General features: G+C 39.7%; 1 protein-coding gene across 2 annotated transcripts; it reads left to right on the top strand.

The window, feature by feature from the left end:
- Window positions 1–1,306: 1,306 nt before the first annotated feature.
- On the top strand, window positions 1,307–19,869 carry COPB1 (coat protein complex I subunit beta 1). Of its 2 annotated transcripts, none has more exons than XM_054635005.2 (22): window positions 1,307–1,457; window positions 3,951–4,102; window positions 4,779–5,008; window positions 5,654–5,823; window positions 5,979–6,093; window positions 6,651–6,743; window positions 7,272–7,409; window positions 8,358–8,477; window positions 8,898–9,005; window positions 9,097–9,243; window positions 9,664–9,809; window positions 10,829–10,925; window positions 11,516–11,676; window positions 12,199–12,319; window positions 12,676–12,903; window positions 13,078–13,257; window positions 14,046–14,190; window positions 15,601–15,720; window positions 16,045–16,190; window positions 17,423–17,512; window positions 18,242–18,397; window positions 19,536–19,869. In XM_054635005.2, the coding sequence occupies exons 2-22, from the start codon at window positions 4,012–4,014 to the stop codon at window positions 19,593–19,595; spliced, it is 2,862 nt and encodes a 953-aa protein (XP_054490980.1). In that variant the 5' UTR covers window positions 1,307–1,457; window positions 3,951–4,011; the 3' UTR covers window positions 19,596–19,869. The 2 variants fall into 2 exon arrangements, with proteins under 2 accessions (XP_054490980.1, XP_054490981.1); XM_054635006.2 differs by lacking the exon at window positions 1,307–1,457 and adding an exon at window positions 1,469–1,591.
- The last annotated feature ends 6,096 nt before the right edge of the window (window positions 19,870–25,965 follow it).

Here is a 25,965-nt window from a genome sequence, read left to right as displayed (position 1 = left end):
CACTGAGGGCTGAGTTGGAGTAACAAAAAACCACCACAAGTTCCCATTAGAGGTCTCCTGAGCTGAGCTATGGAATCTGCATTGCTGCTGAACCAACAGGTTCTGCAGGGCTTTGTCCCTTCAGCTTGGTCTGCACCTGGTGCTCTTTGGATTTAAGCTGAATGCCACCAAATCTGGGACTAATAGTGACTTCCTCAGGGTCATCTGCCAGGGAAGCCCAGGGAATTGGTGCTTCCTGGGTGGGATGCTGTACTTTAGGCAAGAATGAGTTCAGTCTTTTCTATGTTGGATCATTCTAATGTAATTATTCTCCCCAATGATTGCATTGAAAATTATAAGGAACAACCTTCTGGGGCAGGCCCACATAGGACCTGATAGGCTGCTCAGTGTACTTAAAAAAAAAAGGCCTGGAACGTGCAGATTAACTAATAAATAGTAATAAATTATTAAACAAAAAATAACAAATCACAGTGCTGTTTTGAACAGCCTTTAAATACTGACTTGAATCCATACCAATAGTTCAGTCTGAAAATAGCAAAGCAGCAGTGCCAGGGCTGTGTATTTGGTTTTTAAGCACTAGAAAAAGCTGCTTTTATTTTTCCTTTTATTTTTATATTTATTTCTTCCCTTATTTATTTCCCCCTTTACTCACCTTTGCCCTTCTTACTCATTTTCATTTTCCCCTTAATTAATTTTTCACCATTATTTATGTTTTCCCCTTCATTTATTTTACCCGTTGTTTTTTTCCTTCCCCTTGCTTCCCCCTCCTTGTTTTTCCACCTCCCACTGTTTTTTTCTCTCCCTTTGTTTCTCCCCCCACGTTGTTTTTTTCTCTCTCCCACTTTCCCTCCCATTTCCCTTATTTATTTATGCACCCTCTTTATTCATTTCCCATAATCTATTTTCCAGCTCCTTACTAATTTCCCCCAATTGCTTTTTTTTCCCCACACGTTGTTTTTTTCCCTTTACCATTTCCTAACCCCCTTTTATTGTCTTTTTTTGTTTTGTTGGTGTTGTTGTTGTTATTTATCTAATTGCTATCTATCTATATCCATCTATCTATATCTATCTATATCTATCTATATGCCTATATCTATATATATATTTATATCTATATATCTATCTATCTATAGCTATCTATCTATATCTGTATCTCTATCTATCTATGGGGGGGAGGGTTAATCTTAGTTTCGGCCGCTATTTTCCGCTGTTTTCTTGCATCCCGAGGGTCCCGAATTCGTCCTCGCGGGGCCGTGACGTCACAGGCGCCGCCCCTCCCGGCACCGCCCTTCTCGCGCGGCGGCGCCGCCCCTTTCGCGCTGGCGGGAGGCGTGTCCCGCCGCGGCCGCCGTACGCGCGATGTGGCCGGGGCGGGCGCGGCTCCACGTCAGCCATCGCCGGAGCGGCAGCGCCGCGGGCTGAGCTCTGCACCGGGACCGGCCCGACCCCTCCGCCCGGTACGGAGTCGCACGGCCTGCCCTCGAAGCCGCGGCCTCGCGGGGCCGGGGGGAAGGGGCGGGTGCCGCTTCTCCGCTGGGCGCCGCAAGGCCCGAGGCCTCAGGGCCCCGCCGGCATGTTGCCGGTGGCCCCGGTAGGGCCCCGGGGCGCGGGCGGCTGTGGGAGGGTTTGTGGCGCCGAGAGAGCTGCGGGGCTCGGGGTTCGCTCAGGGGAATGGCAGGCGGACACGGGCACTGAGGGAAGTTTTGCCTCGTAGCTTAAAATGCCCGGGTTTGGAGTGGAAGTAGGAGCTGGGACATGAAGGGAGAAATAGCCCTCAGCCGCCTGGAAATTTGTGGGGATTTTTAGCAAACATTTGGAACACTCTGTGTTAAAGCTGTGCGACAGTAAAGCGGTGCATTCTCGAGGTTTTTGGTTCATTAGGTGCCCCCGTTGCTCGGGCTCCCCGGGGATGTAGGTGGCGAGCAGGCGTGGTTTTGTCTTCCTGGGCTCTGTAAACTCTGTAACTTTCGATTCCCGTGGGTGCCGAGGTGTGGTTGCGGGCGCTCCATCCCTGGACGTGTTCGGGGCAGGTTGGATGGGGCTCTGAGCAGCCTGGTTTGCTGACGGGCAGAGGCTTGGAATGAATTCATCTTTAAAGTCCCTTCCGACCCCAACCCTTCAGTGACTCACCACAGGGGACAGAGATGTTACTGCTGGAGAGTTAAAGCAGCACCCGTATCTGTGTCCGTGTGGGCTCTCAATGTCTCTGATTTCAAGTCTTTGTGCCTTGCAAGGAGGAAAACTTGGGTGGGGGGTCTCCCTGCCAAATCTCCCAGCTCTGTGTTTCAGGAGAGTTGTTTTTCATTGCTGCTTTTCAGAGCCCAAAGTGCACTTTTTTTTAACACTTCAGAGATATGTTTGACCGTGATTTTGGAAATTTCTGCAGCTGAGGTCTCTGTATGAGTAAAGAAACCTGCCCTGCTTTCACAAGGATCTGCTTTATGGTCTGTGTGAGTTGTTCTTGCAGGTGAAGGTGCTGGCTGCAGGGCTTTGAGGCAGGAATTCTGGGTAACAGCATAGGGAATGTAAGCAAAAAAGGTGCTGCTGAGGCAAGAAAACAGTTGGGAAAGCCCTCTGAGATCATCAAATCCAACCTTTGACTGATCACCACCTTTGTCAACTGGAGCATGGCACTAAGTGCCATATCCAGTCATTCCCTGAATGAGTGGTTTATGGAGATATTTGTAAGCAACAGAGTTAAGGAATCTAGGCCTTAAAGTACAGAATTCATAATGGGAAGAGGAGAGTTTCTTTAAAAATTGTGTTGCAATTATTTTTTGGGGTGATTGTTGTGGTGCTGATTGATGAGTTGTTTTCTTGTGTGGAAAAAGAGACAGCAGCCCAGCTCAGCACAACTTCCCTGCTCCCTGTTCAGGGTGAGGTTCTCTGGGTGCCCATTTGATGAGAAAAGGGAGTCTCAGACTTCCAGACAATTAATATCAATAAAAGCTGATTTATTTTTGACACAATTTCTGTAGAAAGTACAAAATTGCTCATGTAATAAACAGTAACAGTTTTCTTTGGTGTACTTGTCAGTGTGGTATCACAGCATTAGCCAAGCAAGCTCAGGCTTGAGCATTTTTCTTTACTTAAGAAATAGAATAAAAAGGTTGATTTGATCCTAGATGTCTATTATATAAAGAATAAACAAACATGACAATGAGGATTGATACAACAAAAGGGTTGATTTGATCCTAGATATCTATTACACAAGGAGAAAAACAAACATGAGAATGAGAATTGAGCTTAATAGCAAATTTCATTACCTGGACTGCCAGGCACACAGCAGCTTTGATAGATCTGTAGCCTTCTTGTCCTTTTTCACCATAAAAATACTTGGTTTCCTCATTAGTGTCTAGTGGAAACAGTAGAGTTGAGCTGATCTGATGATCCCTGGCAGGTAAAATGCTTCTCTCTCCATCTTTGTCTTCTCTCCCATCCTTGGTTTCTGCTCTCTTGGATCTCATGCTCATCTTCAAAGCCTCCTGCGTAGACTGATTTAGCTTGTTAATTGAGTCCAGAACTTTATCTTTTCATTTTTTTCTTTCTTCTGTGAAGTTTTTCAGCTGATTTTGCAGCTTGGGTCATTCACTTGGAGGGGCACAGGAATGCAGGGAAGATAGTGGGGATATACGGCTGGGATCAGGGAATGATTCCAGGAGGGAGAAGCTACTGCATCCATTTGGCTTCAGTCAGGTGCCCTGACTGTGCCCAAAATATTGGAAAGATTTTGGGTTTTTTTCTGTTGTCTCTGAAAAATGTCATGCTCTTTATCTTTGTGGTGCTCACAGGAATATTTTAGGGTAGCAGCAAAGCAAGAAAGCTTTTGCATGCAGCTTCTCAAGAAACCCAGCAAATCCTCCAAGCCATTAAGTCAGTTATAGTAATGCTTTTGTGTTTGTTAATAAAGTCTTTTAACTTTGGGATGGTTTTGTTTGCTTGCTTTTTAGGTTGTCTGACATTTGTGTGAAAATAATTCTTCCCTTGAGAGAGCTGCTGTAACCAAGAGCCATGACTGCTGCAGAGAACGTGTGTTACACATTGATCAACGTTCCCATGGATTCAGAGCCGCCTTCTGAAATCAGCTTAAAAAACGACCTAGGCAAGTATTGGCACTGACTGAAGGATACTCCATCTTACCTGAATTATTCTCTCATTGTGCCTTTCCTAGAGTACTGTTTACATTTTGTAAGCTAAAACAAGTCAGTTTCATGTTTATTTTCTGTTGAGTTCTGGAAGATGTCTGTTCTTCTGTTTGATGTGCTTTGACAAACTTCATGATATTATTTTATGTGCTTCAGTGTAGTCCACAGTCTGTGAAAATCGGAAATCTTTTTTTTTTGAGAGTTTTCATACCTGCTTGGGCTAAGGCAGATTTGAGCAGATTTTTTTTTGGAATAAGCAACAAATTGTGTTGTCACTCATTCAATGCACTGTGGGGTGTGCTGGCCAAAGCAGCAGTGTTGGTATCTGATATATGTGTGACACCAGAGCACATTGTAGTATCCTGGTACAAATTTAAGCATTAAAACAGCCTTGGAATTTGAACCCTTTCAATTCCAATATATTGATCTTCTGTTTAGTCCATGAATTCCATGCTTATTTTTAAATATCTCTTGCTTCCTCTTTATCCTTTAATTGAAGTAAAGGCATGGATTTTATTGAAGTGCTGTATTTCACTCCTTCAGAGGAGTTTGTGTCTTCTGACACTGAAGATCGATACTCCTGTTAAAGTAGCAGTGACATGTCAGCCTTCCTCACTTCATTTCCTCCTCTAGAAAAAGGAGATGTCAAGTTGAAGACAGAGGCCTTGAAGAAGGTGATCATTATGATTCTGAATGGTGAGAAGCTGCCTGGGCTCCTGATGACCATCATACGTTTTGTGCTGCCTCTCCAAGACCATACCATCAAAAAGCTGCTGCTTGTCTTTTGGGAGATCGTGCCAAAGACCACTCCAGATGGCAGGCTCCTGCAGGAAATGATCCTCGTGTGTGATGCATACAGAAAGGTAGCCTCTTGGTTATTTCATTGCTTGTGTGCTTCTGCTGGATCTTTGTACAAGGGGTACATTTTGTGTTACTGAATAAATATAAATATTGTTTACGCTCAGCATTTCCTTCCTATCAGCTGTCTCAGTGCTTCAGAGCTGGATATCTGCAGATAGACAGCATACCTACTACTAAGGAGTTTTGTATTCTTTTACTGGTACAACTTAACAAAAATAGTAGTACTCTGTTTCCTTGCCAGTGAACATTAAAGGTGAGGGGTAACATAGTTACCATCTTCGTGGCATCTTGGGACAAGCCATGGGTCATGAAAGTACAGTATTGTGGTATGTTTGGGAAACACCTTCATAAAGATATTAAGGAGCTTAAACTTTGGGAATGGGTTGGAAAAATATAATCCAGAAAAAATATCCTACAGGCTTTGTAAGTTTTATTGCACATAAATACATATTTTAAATATTAAAATTTTTAATATTTTAATTACTGTGGGGCAGCAGTGCTTTAGGAAAGCATTTCTTGAGAAAACAGTGAGGTGTCGTTGGGGATGTTGGGAACTTGTACCACGGGAGAGCTGAGTGTGGGAGAGGGTGGTAAGTGCATTCAGCTGGAGAGTCTGGCATTTCAGATATGTTTCCTGTTGCTTTTAGGATCTCCAGCACCCCAACGAGTTTATCAGAGGCTCCACCCTGCGCTTTCTGTGCAAGCTGAAGGAAGCTGAGCTGCTGGAGCCCTTGATGCCGGCCATCCGCGCGTGCCTGGAGCACCGGCACAGCTACGTGCGCCGCAACGCCGTGCTGGCCATCTACACCATCTACAGGTACCACACCCACCAGCCACAGTTTGGGAGAGCTCAAATATTTATCACTCCCTCGTGTGCTGTTAGAATTTTTATGTTTGTTTGCCTTTTCTCCTCTGTTTAATGGGCATCCTTGGGTTCTACTCTGCGCTTAATTACGTTTTTTTCTTGTAAAGGAACTTTGAACATCTTATACCTGATGCTCCTGAACTGATTCATGATTTCTTGGTGAATGAGAAAGATGCAAGCTGCAAAAGAAATGCATTTATGATGCTAATTCATGCAGATCAGGTAAGGATACCTGGCCTCAAAGTCATTTGGTTTAATAATTGTAAATATGCTGGGTAACTAGCCAGTAGTTTATTGGTAGTATAAACTACTTGTATTCATAAAAAACACCATGTATGGTAGTGTTAATGCTTTTGTGGGATATTTGGTACTGATAATGTAGCTCTTTAGTGCTCTCTTTATTTTAAAGGAGAACTACTCTATTTGGTGAAGGTGCTGAAAAATGTGAGCATAACCACACTGAGAAGTACTCCATTATCTGCTGGTCTAAAGCTTTTGTAGTTGCATGAGAAAGAAATTGAAGTGTCTATTAAGTGTTTTGGATTACTTGTTCTACAGGCAATTGCCTTTTGTGCCTAATTACCATTAGTTTGTCTCTCTTTTTGCCCTCTATAGACAGGATGGATTATTTTGCACTTTAGGTCTACAGTATTTTCCTAAATTGTTGAAGCATTGCATAAAGGTTGTTTTGTATTTTGATTTTTAGCATGTGTTTTTATTTAAAATTCAACTGAGTGAGCAAACTCTGAATAACATAAAATAATTTATTCTCTCTGTAGGATCGAGCTTTGGATTATTTGAGTACCTGTATTGACCAAGTGCAGACCTTTGGTGACATACTGCAGTTGGTTATTGTTGAACTAATTTACAAGGTAAAAGGGAAATGTGGCACATTTAAAATAAATGCACATGTTGATTTACAGAATTATATTAGACTGTTCTTAAAAAGGGATAGAATGTTGCTGGAAAAGAAATTTAGCTGGCTTCTTGTCTATGTCAGGAATATATCACTGCTTAATAGAGCTGAATAAAACTTGTCTCTTGAAATGATAAAGAGCTCAAGTGTGCACTGTACAGAGCAATAAGTCTCACCAGATTTGTTGTGATGGGGACAGTATTATCAGAGTGGTCTTTGTGAGCATGAGCAGGGTATCTCTTACAGAAGCTGTTAGAGGCTCTGCCCTTCCTTTTGATGGGAGATTTTAAGACTCTGTAACATTACTCAGAGTTGTTGAGAACAGCTTTTGAAATTAGATTTTTACAGCTGTGAATGACACTTCCTGGCACCAGAAAAGGTTGTCACCTTTTGGTTCATTTTCTCCTCTGTAAATAGTGGAGCAGGTGAGCTGTAGGATTGCTCTTTTCTTTGTGTGCCAACTGTGGATCATTCTTTTATCGAGGTCTGTCACGCGAATCCCTCGGAGAGAGCTCGGTTCATTCGCTGCATCTACAACCTGCTGCAGTCCTCGAGTCCTGCAGTGAAGTATGAGGCTGCAGGTACTCTGGTTACACTCTCCAGTGCACCCACAGCAATCAAGGTATGAAAGTGATGTTTTCAGCTCTTCAGTAGCTTCTAGTGCACTGAAGTGAACTGCTGCATGTTGATACTTGGGAGGGAAGGTTTTAGTAACATGGGCTGTGCAACACTTCTCATGTGAAACACTGTCTTCAAGTATCTCTTAGAACTGGTCACAAAAAAAGACTGAGCAGACCTGGAGCTTGTGGATTTCTTGTCACTTTGGTAGGGCACAAGCTTGAATACTGTGCAGACTGTTGGACCAACCTACAATCTACTTGGCCTAGTTAGCAAAGCAGACCACAGCTAAAGATTTCAGAGATTGGATGAAATTTTTTTTAGTCATGAATGTCACTCATTTCAGAGCAGGGTAGAAGCATAAAGCAGTGAAGATTCATGTTGATTACTGATTGGGGTTCTTAGTTTTGTATTTGTACAGCTGATTATTGAGGATCACTTTGAAATTTTGAATTTGTATGGAAGTTTAAAAGATAGGTCATGCATAGATTTAGAGCATTGTAAATAGTAGTTTCCAAAGGTCAGGGGAGAGTATGAATTCCAGCATTCTTGGTTTGGCATACTCAATTTTTTAAGTAGACACACTGTACATAGAAGCTGTCATTAAAACCTAATCTTGGTAGGCTAATACTGCCAACTCTTTTAAGTTGGTTTTCATGCCCTGTTGCATATTTCACAGCTGACCCAAAGCCTGTCAGATCACCTATCTTACATCTGTCTTTGAATTGAAGTCAAGTCTGTGTACTGTAAGCTGATGCCATTGTGAGCCTTCATGTGTGATTTTTGTAACATAGTGAACAAAAAATTTTAAAGTCTGTTTATCAGGTTAATTTCTGTGCCAGCTCTGAGTAGCTGCTTTAATAGTAAAATAGGAGTCTTTTCCTCAATTTCAAAATTTTCCAGTTTATCCTCTTCATGATTTAAAAAATGGTTTTGATCCTTTTAATTTTAGGCTGCTGCCCAATGCTACATAGATTTGATTATTAAAGAAAGTGATAATAATGTGAAACTGATTGTCTTGGATCGGTTGATTGAGTTGAAGGAGCATCCCTCCCACGAACGAGTGTTGCAGGTATGTGGGCTGTCTCTTTTCCTGGCAGGCCTTAGGAAAGAAAAGCCTTCAATAACAAACCTCCCAGGTTTTTGCAATGTATGGGGAGAAGAACTTCTGAAGTTTCAATTTCCTGCTGGTATGTGTTTGAACATATATTGGATGGACGTCTATGTTTATGACTTTGCTGCTTTTATTGTCTGCATAAGAATTAACAAAGACAAATGCTGTCCTGGTTGTAAGGTTTAATGGTGTAGCGGCATAAGAGACTTCTGTGTAAATGTATTAAATGAACACTGAGAAGTTCTAATGCCTGCTGCTTGCTTGTCAGTACCTCATATATTATGTATTCAGAAAGGCTCATTGAGGACTGAAAATTAGAATTGTATGAAGAGGAAGCAATTTAAAATGGCAAAATACTTTACTTTGTTATTGTTTCAGGATCTAGTTATGGACATCCTCAGAGTGTTGAGCACCCCAGATCTAGAAGTGCGCAAAAAGACCCTTCAGCTGGCTCTCGATCTTGTGTCTTCAAGAAATGTGGAGGAGGTAAATTATATGTGCTTTTGATTCATTACACTATTTTCTTTCTTTTGAAAAATGTCACTTTTTAAAAAAATTGATTTGATGTTTTCTGCAGCTTGTGATTGTTCTGAAGAAGGAAGTGATTAAAACTAATAATGTGACAGAGCATGAAGATACAGACAAGTACAGACAGCTCCTGGTTCGGACACTGCATTCCTGTAGTGTTCGCTTCCCAGACATGGCTGCAAATGTTATTCCAGTGGTATGCAAATATTTAATTATATTTTCATTACATGTGTTACACCTATACCCAGCACCTGCAGAATTGCTGGAGCTGAGATGTTCCTAATAGCGGCCTCATAATGAACCTCACAAGAACCAATGCTATTTTTAGTTCCTAAAGAAACATAGGACTTTTGATGCTGTAATTTTTTGTTTTTCTGAGACTGTTATTATATTTTTGAAGAACATGAGCTGAAGAGGACCTTTAAAAGTGCAATAATTTGTATCACTAGAAAAACAGTTTGGGAATGTGATAATTGGTACATGTTTGGAATGTACTTAAGGTTTGATTTCAGTTTTTTTTCACTGGAGATACATAAGGAGTTTTATTTTTCTGAACATAGAAGGGAAGTATTATTGTACAAACTTCTCTGTGCTGATGTTCAATCTTTTGTGGCAGCTGATGGAGTTCCTTAGTGACAACAACGAAGCGGCAGCTGCTGATGTCCTGGAGTTTGTGCGGGAAGCGATCCAGAGATTTGAAAACCTCAGACCTCTTATTGTTGAGAAGATGCTTGAAGTCTTTCATGCTATTAAATCTGTCAAGTGAGTCCAGAATATGATATCAAACAGACTTGGGAGCACCTGTGGCTCACTTGCATTGAATGTATATTGTCATTAAATATGTACCAAAATCCACGTTACCCACACAGAATGACTCTGAGCCTATATATTTTGAGGTAGAGGATTTCTAGGTACAGCTTTCTTTTTGCCTATTTGTGCAAGAGGTAAATTGGGCATTTGTTGCATTGAATAAATGCAAAATGAAATAAATTCAATTTTCATTTCTATAATGCACTTGATAATTGTAATTTCCCTTGCTAGGATGTAGTGTTGTTGATGAAGGCAAAGATAAAGTAATATATTTATTAAAACAGAATTCCTAAAAAATTTGCACTTGTAGGCAACTGGAAATACTGAACATTTATTAGAAAGCCTAATCTAACATAGACTGAGCTTTACAAAGTATAAAGCTATTTTAGTACCTTTCAGGGCTCTAAAACCTTTGCTTGGTGATGGATCTGTAAAGGTTAAGTCATATGAGAACTTCTCTGTGTCAGAAGAGCACTCTGTCATTCTCGTAATACACAGAAAACTCTGAATCCCATCTCCATTGTCATCTCATTAAGTGGGGGGAAGAAATCCTCTGAAGCTTTGCTATTCTTTTCCTAATCTTCATTCTTGTTCTTGTTTTTCATTTTCTTCTGTATAATGGAAAAATTAGTTTGTCTCAGTTAAATGGAAAATTTAGAGGCTGACTTTATTCACATGCAGTGGAGTATTTCATTATGATCACAATGAAACTTAATTTTGTGTATTTCAGGTTTAACACAGATGGAAATAAATATGTAGCAGAGGATATATCTAATTTGATGTAGTTTTTCATGAGTTTACTGAGGCTTAAAAGATAATTGCTTTTGATTTAACTTGCTTTTGTAAGTTGCGTCCTTTTGAATTTGTCAAGACTGGCCTTTACAACCTGATAAATCACTTTAAATCACTTTTCTTGGTGCTAATTTGAGTATATCACAAAAGCATGATTTAAATTACTGTTCTTGTCTCAGGATTTATCGAGGAGCATTATGGATCCTTGGAGAATATTGCAGCACAAAGGAGGATATACAAAGTGTAATGACAGAGGTTCGCAGATCACTCGGAGAGGTGTGTATGTTTTGGGGTTTTTGTGTTTCCTGGCTCTTTGTGGTTTTTCCTGCCATTATGCAGTGGGTTTTCTAAGAAAAGGTATTTTAGAAAGATCAAGTAAGATGCAACAGCGTACTGGGGACTTGTGATGTGTAATGGCATTTGCACAGAAAATCTTAAGCAAAAAGCAGTCAGGGTTTTGAATTCATTACTCATTTTTTTCAAGTAGCATACTTGAGCTGAGAATAAGTGATATCTGTTACAAGAAAAGTTGGGAAATTCCTTATTTCAGAAAATTATGGCAGCTTTAAGATATGATTTAATTATATCCAGTAGCAAAGAAGAAGTGCTTTAAGTCTGGCTTCTTCTGAGAGAAAGGTTTCTCTGCCAAAATCTAGTTCATCAATGAGAGCTTTATTGCATGTGTAGGAAGCTTCTGTGTGTATTTCAATATCTGCTTATTTCCTCAAATTCTTCCCAAACCTATGCGCTGTAGGTGACCTTTTGGTTATAAAAACCTCAGAAATGCAGATAATTTTATTAAGACCTGCAGAACAAAAATGTATTTTTTATTTTAATTGTAACAGCTGCTTCCCACTTATTTCTAGATCCCAATAGTAGAATCTGAAATCAAGAAAGAAGCTGGTGAGCTCAAACCTGAAGAAGAGGTGTCTGTGGGTCCAGCCCAAAAATTAGTGACAGAGATGGGCACTTATGCAACACAAAGTGCTCTTAGCAGTTCCCGACCTGCCAAAAAGGAAGAAGACAGGTATTTGTGATTTCATGCTTGGCCAGGAATGACTTGGTTAATTTTTATCTTCGTTTATTTGAGTGGTGTTATCTGTCATACAGAGTCCTGTGGTTGAGGGAGTTTCCTGTTTTAATCCTAGCTAGATAGAATAGGAAGTTGCCTGATTGCTTAGGATTTGTAATCAAAGCTTACTGTATAAGTAAGTGCTTTATTAATTATGATGGCCTGAATTCTAGTTGTTTTTTTTACATATAAAGTTCTCTCTGGATACAGAGATAGTGCCTTTAGATTAAAATATTTTCTTCCCTTTATATCACCTTGCACTTCTACACCTCTGTCTCCCTAGTCCACATGGAAATGACTGTGGTGACTTGTGAAAATCTCTGTATCTAGAAGATTACATTGAGAAGGAAAAAACACAACCTTGTGAGGTGTTTCAAACTTGTTTTGCTTGTACAGTATGAAAGTTAAGGTATCAAGAGAAGTAGGCTGAAGATTGTAATCCAAAAGTAGTTTTTTGAAGATTATTTGTCTTTGCAGACCTCCCTTACGAGGATTCCTGCTGGATGGAGATTTCTTTGTTGCAGCTTCCCTTGCTACAACTTTAACCAAGATTGCTTTGCGTTATGTGTCCCTAGTTCAGGAAAAGAAGAAACAGAATGTGAGTCATCTCTTGTGTTTTCACATTTAAGGAACAGCTGCTTTTTGCCTCTTTTCTTTTCAAAAGATATGCAAAATGGGTTAAGTCCAAAGTGAAGTGCAAGTTATGTGATTGGATAATAATGATAGTTTGGATCACAAACAGGACCTGCTGCTTTCCAGCCATTCTCTCTAGACAGTCTCTAAATCATTCTGCTTGGTTTCAGATAACAAGTACTAAAAAACTAAGTAATCTGTTCAGAGATGTTATAATTTGATTAATATGCACCTTTTCCTAAATAAGTCAGAAGTCAACATTTCTTTAAAGCTGCGGAAAATGCAATAACCTTTTTCTATTCTCTTTGTGCCCCTTCTCAGTCCTTTAATGCTGAAGCAATGCTGCTGATGGCCACTATTCTCCACTTGGGAAAGTCTTCACTTCCCAAGAAGCCAATTACAGATGATGATGTGGATCGTATCTCGTTGTGTCTGAAAGTGTTGTCAGAATGTTCTCCTCTCATGAATGACATTTTCAACAAAGAATGCAGGCAGTCCCTCTCTCACATGCTGTCAGCCAAGCTAGAAGAGGAGAAACTTTCCCAGAAGGTGAGCTGTTATCAGTGAGTAACCATGAACACCTGGAGTTTTTACAGGTGTTCACATCCAAGCTGGTCCCAGAAATGTCACCATTTGACTCTGTGTAGGTCAGCCATTATTTGACTGTTTTTCTGTGCTAAGGAATGGAATTCACTGAATTCTTGAATTACTCTCTTCCTGCAGAAAGAATCTGAGAAGAGGAATGTGACAATTCAGCCAGATGATCCCATTTCCTTCATGCAGCTTACTGCTAAAAATGAAATGAGCTCAAAAGAAGATCAGTTCCAGCTTAGCCTTCTTGCAGCAATGGGAAACACACAGAGGAAAGAAGCTGCTGATCCTCTTGCTTCCAAACTTAATAAGGTAGTGGGAAATCAGTGCTTTATTGTATACATGGGATCACTTTGGGAATTGCAGACTGGAACTGATGAACCAGACTATGCTGCTTGATTGGGAAGACCCAGTTATATCCTGATCAGGAGAAAAAGAAAAGGAGTTGTGCTTTTAGTTGTTACCTTCTCAAATGGGGAGCGGAGGAACGAAAAGGAGACTGGGAGAGTACTAAGCTGGTGGAATGTGGAGAAGAAATTAGGGTTTGCTGCTTTGAAACCCCAATAAAGTTCATGGGGAAGGGAGCGAGGTTGCCAGAAGTGATTAAGATCTCCTTTCTTTGGCTGCTGTATCCTATTGCCAAGTGCAAAGTATCCTTATTTCACTCTTTATGCCTTTTTTTTCTGTAGATTAGCAGAACCTGCTGAGGAAGTTTAAAGAGAAGAAATCACTTGAGTAATTCATTAGTTAAGAATTAAATTCCCAGACTTTGAAAGACTGGGTGAATTCTTTTTGATGTTTAAAATTACCTTTTCATATTAAGTCAGCATTTCTTTGTGCTGCTGATCATCTTAAGAATAAATGGCATTACAGTTCATATTTTGGGAACTTATTAGTTCAGAATGCATTTTGTCTGGAGAGGGTTTATAATTGTAGTGTGTATCCAAGGGGACATGTGAAGGAAGGCAACTTGTTTTGGAGGCTTATATTAAAGAATAATCAATTTAAGTGCACTTTATTCTCATTTTTTGTCATTGTTGGAATGATTTTGTGTTTTAAACTGCTTTCTGAGGAGGTGAATCCCTTGGCTTGTGTGACAGGTCACTCAGCTGACAGGTTTCTCAGACCCTGTGTATGCAGAAGCCTATGTCCACGTCAATCAGTACGACATCGTGCTGGATGTGCTCGTGGTCAACCAGACCAGTGACACCCTGCAGAACTGCACCCTGGAGCTGGCCACGCTGGGTAAGGAGGGCTGCATGCTGCAAACAAAGCAGCTCTGAGCTTCTGGGAACTGGGCATTACCCTGCTGTGAGGAATTCCTGAAACACTTCCAAGTGATGCCAGTTAGTCACATTTTGAATGCCTTTAAAAATATACTGGTTTAAATATTTGGTGGAAGTTTGCATGTGCTGACAACGCAATCTGATGATATAAACCATAGTCAGATTTTATCACTAAAAACATAGCATTCCATTTCCCCTTCTCCTTTTTTGCCTGAGATATAGACAGGTTTTTTGGTGTATTTATTTTTCGCTGTGCTGCTACCATAGACGGGAAAATAAAAATAGGTCAAAATCCCAACTGGTATGGAGCAGAAAACCATCTGCCCTAGGTGGTTTTTGCACTCAGCCTGAAGTGCATAAATACTGCATTTCCTCAACTGAAACCATTCCCTGTACCAACAGCTGTACCAGAGTCTTGCTTGGACAATAGTGAGGCTTCATTAACTTCTCTTAGAGGAGTCACTGGAGCAGATAATTCAAGAACAGTAACCAGTTTCTTATTAGCTGTCCTCTGCTTTGGCAGTCAGGAGCTGAAATACATTTGCAATATGCTAGGAGACTCACATTATGTACTTTTCACTATTGTAGACATGACTGGAGGGGCATAACCTTTCTTCTAAAATCTTGTAAATCATTTGATGAGACTAACAATGGAAATAAATCAAATGGATGCATTATTTAATAGGTTGTATTTTTTATTTGTCAGCTCAGTAAAGTGGAATTCTGTATTTCCCAGCTGATGTACTGCAAAAGCTGACTTGAGGCATCACTCCCATGTGTGGAGCTCATGCTGTTCATGCTGTGTTCTCAAGTTGCAGTTTAATAGAACTAAAGAGTCTTTCCAATTGCTTGCTGAAGGATTAGTAAAAATGCATCCCTTAGTGTTTCCTTGGAGCAATTATATTCAGAATCAAGGGAATATTTTGACCTTTTTGTAAATAGCTTGGTGCCTGTAGTGCTGGACATTGTACTTTGGATTTGAGGCACTTGACTATAAGGTTAGGCCTTATGATGATGTCAGTGATTAAAATACAAGGTAGAATTAACCATTTCCTTGTTAAAAATGAATACTAAACTCCATCCAAAGCCCATTTAATTCAGTATTTGCATTTGTTTTCAGTGGGGTTTGGGTGAACACAGCAATATTTTAACTGAAATTCGTATATAATATAATTTCTCTTGCAATTAGGAAACTGTAAAAAAAATAACAACCAATTCCAAATCAATTAATATTTTTATGGTGGTGTTTAGTGCAGCTCTATAGATGCAAAAATTGAATGACAAGAAAATAAAAAGCTGTTGTTCAGAAGCTAAGCTCATTGTATACTGCTAGTGTTCCCTGATTTCATCTCCCAATTTCTTTACACAGGTGACTTGAAACTTGTGGAAAAACCATCTCCTCTGACACTTGCTCCACATGATTTTGCAAACATTAAAGCTAACGTTAAAGTCGCTTCAACAGAAAATGGAATCATTTTTGGTAATGTTGGTAAGTAAACAATTTCAGTGTGCAAAATTAACATGAATGTGTTTCATTTTTAACTGCTTAATGAGTTCAAAAAGAAGTAAAACCCTTCATACTGGGAAAAGAAATTAAATTACAATGTAAGAATATTTTGTGATGATTTAAAAAAAAACCTGTATCACTGCTACTTAAAAGCATTGTAGAATATGCTACCTTTAGCATGATTGTCAGCATGAGATTGAGCAAGGGTTGACTGTTGTTAACTGGCAGATGGTAGCTCAGCACCCTTATTAAGTGCAAATTCACTTTTTGGACCATTCAGAAATGGTTTTGTGTGTTCTCTTGCAGTGTACGATGTCTCTGGAGCAGCCAGCGACAGAAACTGTGTGGTTCTCAGTGACATTCACATTGACATCATGGATTACATCCAGCCTGCTTCCTGTACAGATGCTGAGTTCAGACAGATGTGGGCAGAATTTGAGTGGGAAAACAAAGTTAGTTTTGGGGATTTTTTTTGTCTGTTACTTTGTTGATGAGATACAATTCTGTCTCTTGTTCTACAGCAGCTCATTACAGCAGCATTATTTATTGCCACATAAACCTCATTCAACATCCTCATTGGATGTTTGCCTCAAGTAGCTTATTCTCTTACAGCTATCTTATCAGTTTCACAAGCTTAGCAATGCAATAAGTGGGGGTTTGGCTTGCAGAAGAGGTTGTGTGCATTGAGCTTTACCTCCTGTATGGAAGCTGTCCAAGTTGACTGGTGATTGCTGTGTATTTTGGCTCAAAGGTGAGATGGCAACAAGTGTAAGTTTATGCTGAGGCTGCAGAATTACTGGTGCTGCTCAGCCTCTCCAGTTCTAATCACATTGTCTCGTGGGTTGCAGGGGACCTTCTAAAGGTTGTTTAGTCCAGCCCCCTGCCTGGAGGACAGGAACATCTTTCTTTCACCTTGCTACTTTGCAGTACAGCTGTAGCATAAAGTTCTGGCTGCTGTGTAAGACCAGCAAGACAGTGGTTACACTTCATAGTAACTAGGGTGCCCAAACCTAAAAAAAGGATTTAATGGAGATGATATCATATAAGAATGGAGTAGAAGCAGAATGGGAGATACTTTGCATGAACTGTAGCCTTGTGTGGTACATAGGTATGCTCACTTGGGACAAGATTTAAATATCTCTGGGGGAACTTGTGCACAGTATATTGTAATAGATGATATATGAGTAAGTAGTTTGTAACTCCTCCTAAGAGAGATGTTAAAAACCAATTTAAATAAGGAACATAATATGCAATATGATAAAGCCAAGGAAGCCCAGAGAGCTTTGTTGCTAGAAGGGGAAGATGAAAGGAATGTTTATCACTGGTGAAAGCAAACTTTGGACTAGGTGTTGCTTTTTCATGTTCTGGCAATGTGTAAACTGTATTCACACAAGGAGTCCACTGTTTGCTGTAGAGAATCTAGATGTTCAACAGAGTATCATATTCACCCAATAGATTTTAGAAGAGAAACCATGGTAATAGCATGAAATTTTCCATCTTAACAAGTGGAGGGCAGGAAGGGAAGACTTCCTGTGATTCCACCACATAGTGGAAGTGCATGCAGATTACTGAGTATGCTGTTCCTCAAGGAATAATGTGGAAGTGATCTCCTTTATAGAGCCCTGAAGAAGAGATTTCAGAAATACCTGAGTAATTAAAGTAATTTTTTTTTTCCTTCTTGAAGGTAACAGTGAATACAAATATCATTGATTTAAATGAATACTTACAGCACATACTGAAGTCAACCAATATGAAATGCCTGACTCCAGAGAAGGTGAGTTATTTCTTGGAGAGTTTTAGATAACTTTTTTAGTTCCTGTGCTTTATTACTTAATTTGTTCAATAATTGTTGTTAATATTCTTAGAAATGCCTGCTTACAAAATGAAATAGTAGATATACCTCAAAGCTTTTACTCTGAAATGAATAAAAACAGATAAATGTTACCAAAATTCTCTGTTGTCCCAAGGTGGAAAATCAGAATATCCATTTTGATTCATAGTACCTAAGCTGCAGCATAGACTTGATGGAACCATCTGTTGACATAAAGGGGGTTTTTAGTAGCTCCATATTTCTTCCTCTCTGACAAAATTTACCTTTCTTTTGCCAGTTTAGCCTTCTTGTTGTAAAGCAAGACAAATATATAGAATAGCTACTTGCTGTTAAAATACAGCATGTATGATAGCTATTAGCTATTACATGTATAGTAACCAAATTAAGTATAGTAGCTATTTAGCTTCTTTGCCATCTTGCTGTTGGTTAAAACAAACCATAAAATGCCCTCCTGCCTTGTCTTGATGAATTCTATAGACTGCATAATTCCCAATATGAATTCTAGAAAAAGGCCACCACTGTTTCCCTGCATGATTCCCACATTACGAAACATTGCACATTAAGAAAGAAGTGTAAACATGACACATTGATAACCGCCTAGAGAACTTAGGGTGAACTAAACTCTGTTCAGAGGATTTTGGTCTTTTAAGTGTTCCCATGTGCTTTCCCCAGGCCCTCTCAGGCTATTGTGGCTTCATGGCAGCCAATCTTTATGCCCGTTCCATCTTTGGGGAGGACGCCCTGGCCAACGTGAGCATTGAGAAGCCGATTCACCTGGGCCCAGAGGCGCCTGTCACGGGCCACATACGCATCCGGGCCAAGAGCCAGGTATGGGGCTTGCCATCCTCACCCCTTTAGGGCAATGTACCAAGCACTCCTAAACATCTACAGATTTTCTACAGTCCTTTCTCCTGGTGTGTTGCCATAAAATTGGCCTTTGCGCCAAGGTGTCCCAATTTTGTCCGTAGTGCTGCAAATAGGATGTTGTATTTTATGTGCTTTTAAATAAAGAGCAAATATGCCCCAGGGTGACATGATGTTTTTCCTACCAAGTTGCACATTTCAGTGTCACACAACAAGGAAATTTTATGCATGTGATTACTATTCACTGATTCTTTTTAAAAGCAACAAAAGAAAATCCCAGGGTTTTTAGTAGGAGTATTTTCTGTAGATATATGTGTCTGCTTTGGATTTTAGAGTTTCTACCTCCCATCTAAAAAAAAGACTGGGATTTGGGATAAATAAGCAAAACACCAGTGTAAAAGAGAATTATTTTAAACGGTGTTCAATAAAGGAGTACCTGAGAGTTTTCAGATACAAGAAAACGTTTTGTTTATGTGATGTCACTACAAAGATTTTGGTCTGGTTTAAATTAAAGTTTCTGATAAATTACAGTGCCATTTTTACGTAAGACTGCATTCAGTTACAAGTACCAGCATGGTTTCATCTTGAAATCATTGTGCTATTGAATATGTGGATTTATTCATGCAGTTTCTTTTGATGGTTCTTCAGTTTTTGTGCAATATTAATCTGGCTCTGTGATTAAATAATTTTCCATAGCTGTGGTACACTGAGTGTACTGGTATCAGCACTGGGACTTTCAACAGTTTAATTTCAGTAGCTGGACAGGCAGTTGTCATTTCTCCCTGGTAGTCCTCTTTCAGTTGGTGGGAGGTCAGAAGCTTACAATATGTTTTAGTCTTTTGCTTTTCATATGGATAACACATGTAACAGTTGCCAGCTCAGTTAAGTTTCATTGTCTAAATAATATATGTAGACCTAACCTTTACCTAGTGATAAGGAAGTGAGCACTATGAAATGTACAAAGAAGTGAGCAGGTAGAAATTTCCATGCCATTGATTTAATAGATTTCTATATATGGAACTTCCATTTTAATATAGATGAGATAAAGTTCTTTTCAAGTGAAGTATTTGTGTCATGATTGTTGTTTTCCTTTTCCTTACAGGGAATGGCCCTGAGCCTTGGAGATAAGATCAATCTGTCTCAGAAGAAGACAAGTTTATAAATTTTACCTAATGTCTTTTCAAGTCTTTTACAGTTTAACCTTAGGTATGTGGCTTTTGGGATCCAGAACATCTTATATTCTTCAGTGTTCTGTAATTGTAGAAGCCAAGCTTTTGAGCTGAAAGCATTCCAGCAGATAATTTATAGGTTCTCCATGATTGATATTGGGCAAATTTTAAATCTCCAGGTTTTTTTTTCTTTGTCCTGGAAGTCATGTTTTCTTTGTCTCTAATATATACTGATGCTCACAGTACAATAAACAAGTTATACCAGTACTGTTTTGTCTGTAAATAATAATTTCTGTACTATCTGATCAGTGTTGTCCAGGGGTACTTGGATACTCTGAGAAAGTTGCAGTCTGTAATAGCTTCAGTGTTTGCAATAATGACTAGGCCTGAATATGTGAATGTGTGATCGTGATTCTTAAAATACTTTGGTAAACCTAGGAGAATATAAATCTGCCAACTAAATAAAAGGCTGTATATTCTAGATGCTAATGTAATAACTTGGCACAGACAAGCTTGTAGTATCAAAAAAGAGACTGGCAAAATTCAGCCCTTTCCAGCAAGTTGTAGAACCTTAAACTTTGTTTCTGAAGTGCTTTCCTAGCAGTGTTATCCTGAGTAACATAACATTGCTGGTGGTGTTCTTATTTTTCAGTTACTGTGGAAAAGACATCCAAGTGCAGCATTAGAGCTGTAGCAGCATAAGCAGTTTTTCAGTGAATGCAGCCATTGGCCATGTGTGTGAGCTCAGGAAGGAAAGATTCAGACTCATTGTGAGCTTGCAATGAATTGAACTGTGTTGAAAAGGAAGAGTTGTGAGTGAAGGTCAGGTCAGGATGTTGAAGTGAGTTAACACCATTTGGCTACTAAATCTTATGCGAATTAGCAGTGGATTAAAACATATAACCATAGAGTGAAAATACTGTCAGCTGTATTCAGCATTAATTCTGAATTTATTAAATTGTTGCGAGCAATTGCTTCTACAGAAGAGTGTCCAGAGCCAGCAGTGCTCTTCCAGTTGGCTGAAAGTCCTGCTGTTGGATTTCCACAGCTGTGACCTGCTCCAGAAGGACAGAGAAAATATTCCATGTAGCTGATTCCCAAAACATTTCAGGCCTCAGTGATGAAAATACCTTTTTTTCATTCTGAATAAGCACAAGGAGCACACATGTAAATTGTGAAATGAAATAGTTAGGGCTACAGTATTTTATCTGGCTAAAGGATGGCCCTAGAAGTGCAATGCAAAACCTGAGCATGGTTTTGCTGAATTACCTATTTATTTTTCATGTTTTGAAATCCCTGTTTGGTTCTGTCATTGTTTTGTTTTTTAATGAAAGCTCTAGCTTGTGAACAACATGATAGCAGCAAGAGCTGAAGCTCTGAGTATGCAGGACTGCCTTGATAATGTCCTTATGTCTCTGCCCACAGGAGCTGTATTCCTTTCTGGGAAGTTACTCCAGATTCACAAGGATATAGTAGAGATAATCAAATTCTGATCTTAACTGTTCAATACTTTATAATTTGGGGGTGAGGGGTGCTGATGGGAGAAAACCATTAGGAGTATGTTGTATGGGATCTCCTGGGAAATTCCATGAATATCAGTGTGTTGCTCTGGGGTGAGTGTGGGGGATCTCTTTCTGCAGTCACTTAAAGCCAAACCAAGGTAAAAGAAAATCCTAGGAGTCCAATGGATGGTTTAATCTCTTCATGAAGACACTGTGAGTTGTAAGACACTAACAGAGACTGAATCACAGCTCTGTGGGCACTGACTGGTTTGGATGAGATGAATTTGTTGACCACAGCCAAGGAAAGGATGTTTTTTGAGAAGGAGAGTGACTTCCAGTGTGTGTTATCCAAGCCATGCTTCAGTCACAATCTGCTCTCCTCACCGGAGAATAGAAAAACATCCTGGCACATGCAGACATCCATATTTCAAGTGGCTCTTAGTCAGCTGGGAGGGGAACATAATTTTGTTTGGGATATTTTTTTGCTGTCAGGATTTTATGGAAGGACATGGAAACATCTGTGCAGCAGAAGCTGCCATGACTTTGGGATTCATTTTCCACCTGCCATGCTTTCCAGTAGCTCTTCTGCAGAATTGGTTTTGTACAGACATTTTCATTGGTGGCATGCATTTTTTTCAGTAGCCTGAAAACTAAAAATGGTAGATCTATGTTTCATGTCTATGCTTCAGAGATGAAATTCCCTTCTTTTATACATCCATCCTATTGTGTTCTGGCTAAGCTTTTGCTCAGCAGTTCAGATAACAAATTGCTTCTGGTCTTGTGCATACAAAGGAATATCATGCATAGACCATCATTCTTCAGGAGCCACTTGCAGCTTTTTCACTGCAGTAAAAGCTGGTGTACAGCTGTGGCCCTGAATTGTTCCAAACTTGGTATCAGAAGTTGCTATACCCCATTTTCTGCACAGCAGTGTGTATTGCATACTCTGTGCTAGGGTTAAGGGAGTGTTATTCCACTGCTCTGATTTCAGAAACTTCTATAAGAACGGGAATAAATTACCAGGAGGAGTAAATGGAGCAAAAAAAGCTTGCTGCTTTTCCATTAAAAGTTTTAGAAAGTCATTGCAGGATGCAGTATTAGAATAGCAGGAAGCCACTTTGTACTATGCCCCTGCTCCTGGTGTCCCATCTGCCAGGAATCAGGGCCAGGTTTCTTTATTCAGGGCCTCATGAGGATTTGTATTTCTGTTTTATTTTATGTATTTATTATTTAGATGCTAACATGAGAAGCAGGAATGTTTACCTGAGGACAGGCAGATGTGGGCCTCTCTTATTTGGGAGTCAAATAAGACTTGGGGCTCATCCTAACAAAACATGAATAGAAAGACTGGATTTATAGGAACTTTATAGGTAATGTAAAAAAATAAATTAAAAATCAGGTCACAGAGGAACTTGATTTGTGCACTGACCTTCAGAAAGGTTTGTAAGTGGTTCTGTAAAGGCAGCTTTATGCATCTCAGAAATGTGAAGACTTGTGTGAGGTCTCTGTTGTGTGCTTTTTGGCACAAAGCTGCAGCTGAAACACTCAGTCACTTAATCCTAATTGAGCAGCACCCAGCACCAATTTAAAGCATTTTATAAATTCTTCTACGTTTTCTTATGTTGTTACACCAGGGGGTGCTGTCTTGCAACTGATAAATTTTCGGAGGTTCTTTTTTTGTTGTCTTTTTTTTAAAGTGTTAATGAAGAAAGTAAAGGATCTGGTGCCAGAGTGTGCTGCAAGTTTTGTCATATAAGCAGTAGGGAGTAATTTTGGCCCACTCTTGGGGTCACTTTCCATTGGTTTTTGTATATTTTTAGGTTGCCTAGCTAAGTGTAAGCAGTGCACACCAATTCACAGCTCAGATTACTAATACAGTACATCTGTTCAAACACTGCCTTGTCTCTAGAGATTTTACTTTTCTAAAGCACAGTGAGATAGATTTGGCTATGCACAGCTGGCCTAGGGAGGATCTCCCATTTGAGAGACATGAAAATGAATTCACTAAGAAAGGGATGTAGGTGTAATATAAGAAATTCTAGCTGTAACTTTGCCTGTACATTTGTAATACTAACCTAGGCCATTTTCTGTTTGAGCAAAGTCATAAAGTATCCACTGCATTTTACTAGATATTTCTTTGGATTTTTTTTGGTATATATTCTGTAACTTGTGATTTTAACTTTTTCTAAATTCTTTGTATATATTTTTATTTCATCAGTGATCCACAATTGTTAAGAATAGAATGGAATTGCTACCAAAATGTGATTTCTTTTGTTTTGAAAGATGAGAGCGTAATTCTTCCAGCTATAGATTGTAGGTATTTTATAATTTGAGTATAAAGTACAAATATTTTATGTATATAAAAGGTAGCCATTTTATACTTGTCTAAACCAGTTTCTTGAGACAGGTACAAGATCTGCAGTTTCTGTGGCTTGTAAGTGCCCATTTTGCTCTTTCTTTCACTGAAATTTCATTTAGGAGAAGCAGAACATACTGAGCTTATTGTTACCCTGGCCCCAGCTCAGAAGCAGTGTTAGTGGGTCTCACTGTTCCTGCATCTTATTCACAGTGGTTTTCAGGTTTGGTGATGTTTCAGGTCTTTCCTGTAATAGCTGATCAAAATCTGCCACAGCAGATGGTCACACTACATCTTTTCACTAAAGATGTGGTCTCTCTCACAGGACTAGAAAGAGTTGTAAGAATTTTCCCATGCTTCTGATTTTAGTTATGTCCAAAGTGTGGAGATAAATTTCGAAATGCAGTAATGACTTCTTAATCTCATCTTTCTGAATAACTCCTATCACTAATATTTAGACACAAGAATAAACAATTATTTCTGCTGTGTTGTTCTTAAGCTATATGTAAATATTTTATTACTTTGTAAAAATTTCACTCAGATGGAATTCCCCATGTCCTTTTGTTTTTTCCTTCCTTGATTTTAAGTATTTTTCACTCACAATGATCTCTACATGATCTGTCCAAAACTACAATTATGTGTTGCATAGGCATCCCTACTTTTGTTTTTCAAATGAGATTCTGTTTTTTTTGTAATATCCATTGAATTCAATGGTGCTGGTGGACCAGTTTCCTCTGAGCTATGACTGAAAGAGATGAAAGGGTTGTTCATGTGCAGAAGCATGCACCATTTAGCAGGAGATTCTTTTTTGAGGCCAGGAATGGTGGGTGACAGGGCTATGTAAGCCCCTTCAAATTTGGGAGGGTAGAATTTTCACCTTAGAGTTGTCCTAACTTGTTGCAGAGTTCTGTGGGACCTGTGGGCACTGAAAACCCACTGGGTTCATCTCTTTTAATAATGCAGTGCATGTTTTTAGGTGTGATCTGCTTTGCACATTCAGTAGTCTTTGGGATGGACTCAAACTTGGTGCAGATTTCCTCCTGGTGGGACCTGAAGTTGTGACCCAGGCCACAAACCTGTGCCTCACTGGCACTGTGGCTGCCAGGACCTACACAGTTAGGTCTGCCTGTGGGATGTGGGACCAGGACCTGGCAGCAGCTTCATTCCTGGCCAAAACCAAGCCTAGACTTGCAGTACCAGAATGGCAACAGGTCAGAGCAGATCAAAGCTGATCTCCAGGTGAGTGTCTGAGCTTCAATTCAGCCATGAGCTAACCTCTGTCTTTCCTACCTCATGCAGAGAAGTAGCTCCCTGCTTGAGGCATTACCCCATGCTCTGAGACCTTCCAGGCTGTTCCTGTCAGTAGGAGGCTGTTCTACATCATCAGGCATCTTGTCAAGAGCCCAAATGCACAGTTCTCTGTACCAGATGGGATTATGCTCTGGGCTTCAGTCTGTTTGATCTTAAGCACCATCTCTGCTTGTTTACAGTACTCTAATATCTGAAAACTGCAACTTGAAATGGTCCTCTTAAGTTCTTGTGTGTGGTGCCCAGATTTGATACCAGCCTGGAAGGCAAGTGACCCAGTTTATTTGGTTTATGCAACTGATGTTGTCACCATTTAGAAAGTGAGAGTGTTCACTGTCTCCTTACAATTAGGTCCACATTGACATGAATTATTGTTCTGAGGAGAAGGAGTGGGGTTTTGAAGTCTTGTCATCTTCAAGGATTCTGTATCCCTTCATCCATGCTTGAGCTTGAGGGAGAAGAGAAGGCAGCTTGAATCTGTAACTGATAGCACATGCAGCAAAGCACATGTCAGTGCTGGCTTCAGGCTGGATGCAAGGTCCCACACCTGTGCCCAGGAAGAGTCTTGCTGACTGCACTCACTCCTAAAACCCCTATAAACTTTCCATAAATATGCCCCTATAAATAAACCTCTATAAAGTTTCTATAAGCCCAGTCTTCCCCAGTTTGCCAGGCTGCATTTAGACAGCTGTTTACCTGCTCAGATGGCACCTACCTGCCAGTAAAAACCCTGCTGTTGGAGCATCCTTCTTTTCTGGTTCATCAATTTTCTTTGTTATACTTTACTTATATAAATATCTCCATCATGGAAAGCAGATTCACCTTTACTCAGATTATCAGGAATTGCCTTGGATTCTTAAATGGGATTTTTTTGAATGCCATATCAAACTTTCTCTTGACAGTGCAAGAAAAGAAGCTATTAAAACTTTAATGTGTTTGACCTGATAGTTTATTGCTTGTGTTTTCAAGCATGTAACACTATGTTAATGCATCTTTACTAAGAGATGCAATTATTGCAGGGTTTGGATGCCTGATCCATAAGTAAGAACAGGTTTTTTTCCTACGCCTGTTCTCACTTGCACTTTCAGATGTACAAGTTCAGCAGTGCTACTATATCTAGCCTTAATAAACAAGAATGTTACCTTAGAAACACCACAGAAACCTGCTCTTGTAGCAGGCAGGTGCTCAGAGCACATG

The sequence above is a fragment of the Agelaius phoeniceus genome, chromosome 6, assembly GCF_051311805.1.
Source record: "Agelaius phoeniceus isolate bAgePho1 chromosome 6, bAgePho1.hap1, whole genome shotgun sequence".
NCBI classification, from domain to species: Eukaryota; Metazoa; Chordata; class Aves; order Passeriformes; family Icteridae; genus Agelaius; species Agelaius phoeniceus.
The sequence above is the reverse complement of the archived record's forward strand: the minus strand, read 5'-3'. Positions and strand labels throughout refer to the sequence as shown.

Coding starts and splice junctions, on each gene's coding strand:
- COPB1 (XM_054635005.2), top strand. CDS start 4,012: ATGACTGCTGCAGAGAACGTGTGTTACACATTGATCAACGTTCCCATG. Junction 8,478..8,897: donor CCCACGAACGAGTGTTGCAG/GTATGTGGGCTG, acceptor TTATTGTTTCAG/GATCTAGTTATGGACATCCT. Junction 11,677..12,198: donor GCCAAAAAGGAAGAAGACAG/GTATTTGTGATT, acceptor TTGTCTTTGCAG/ACCTCCCTTACGAGGATTCC.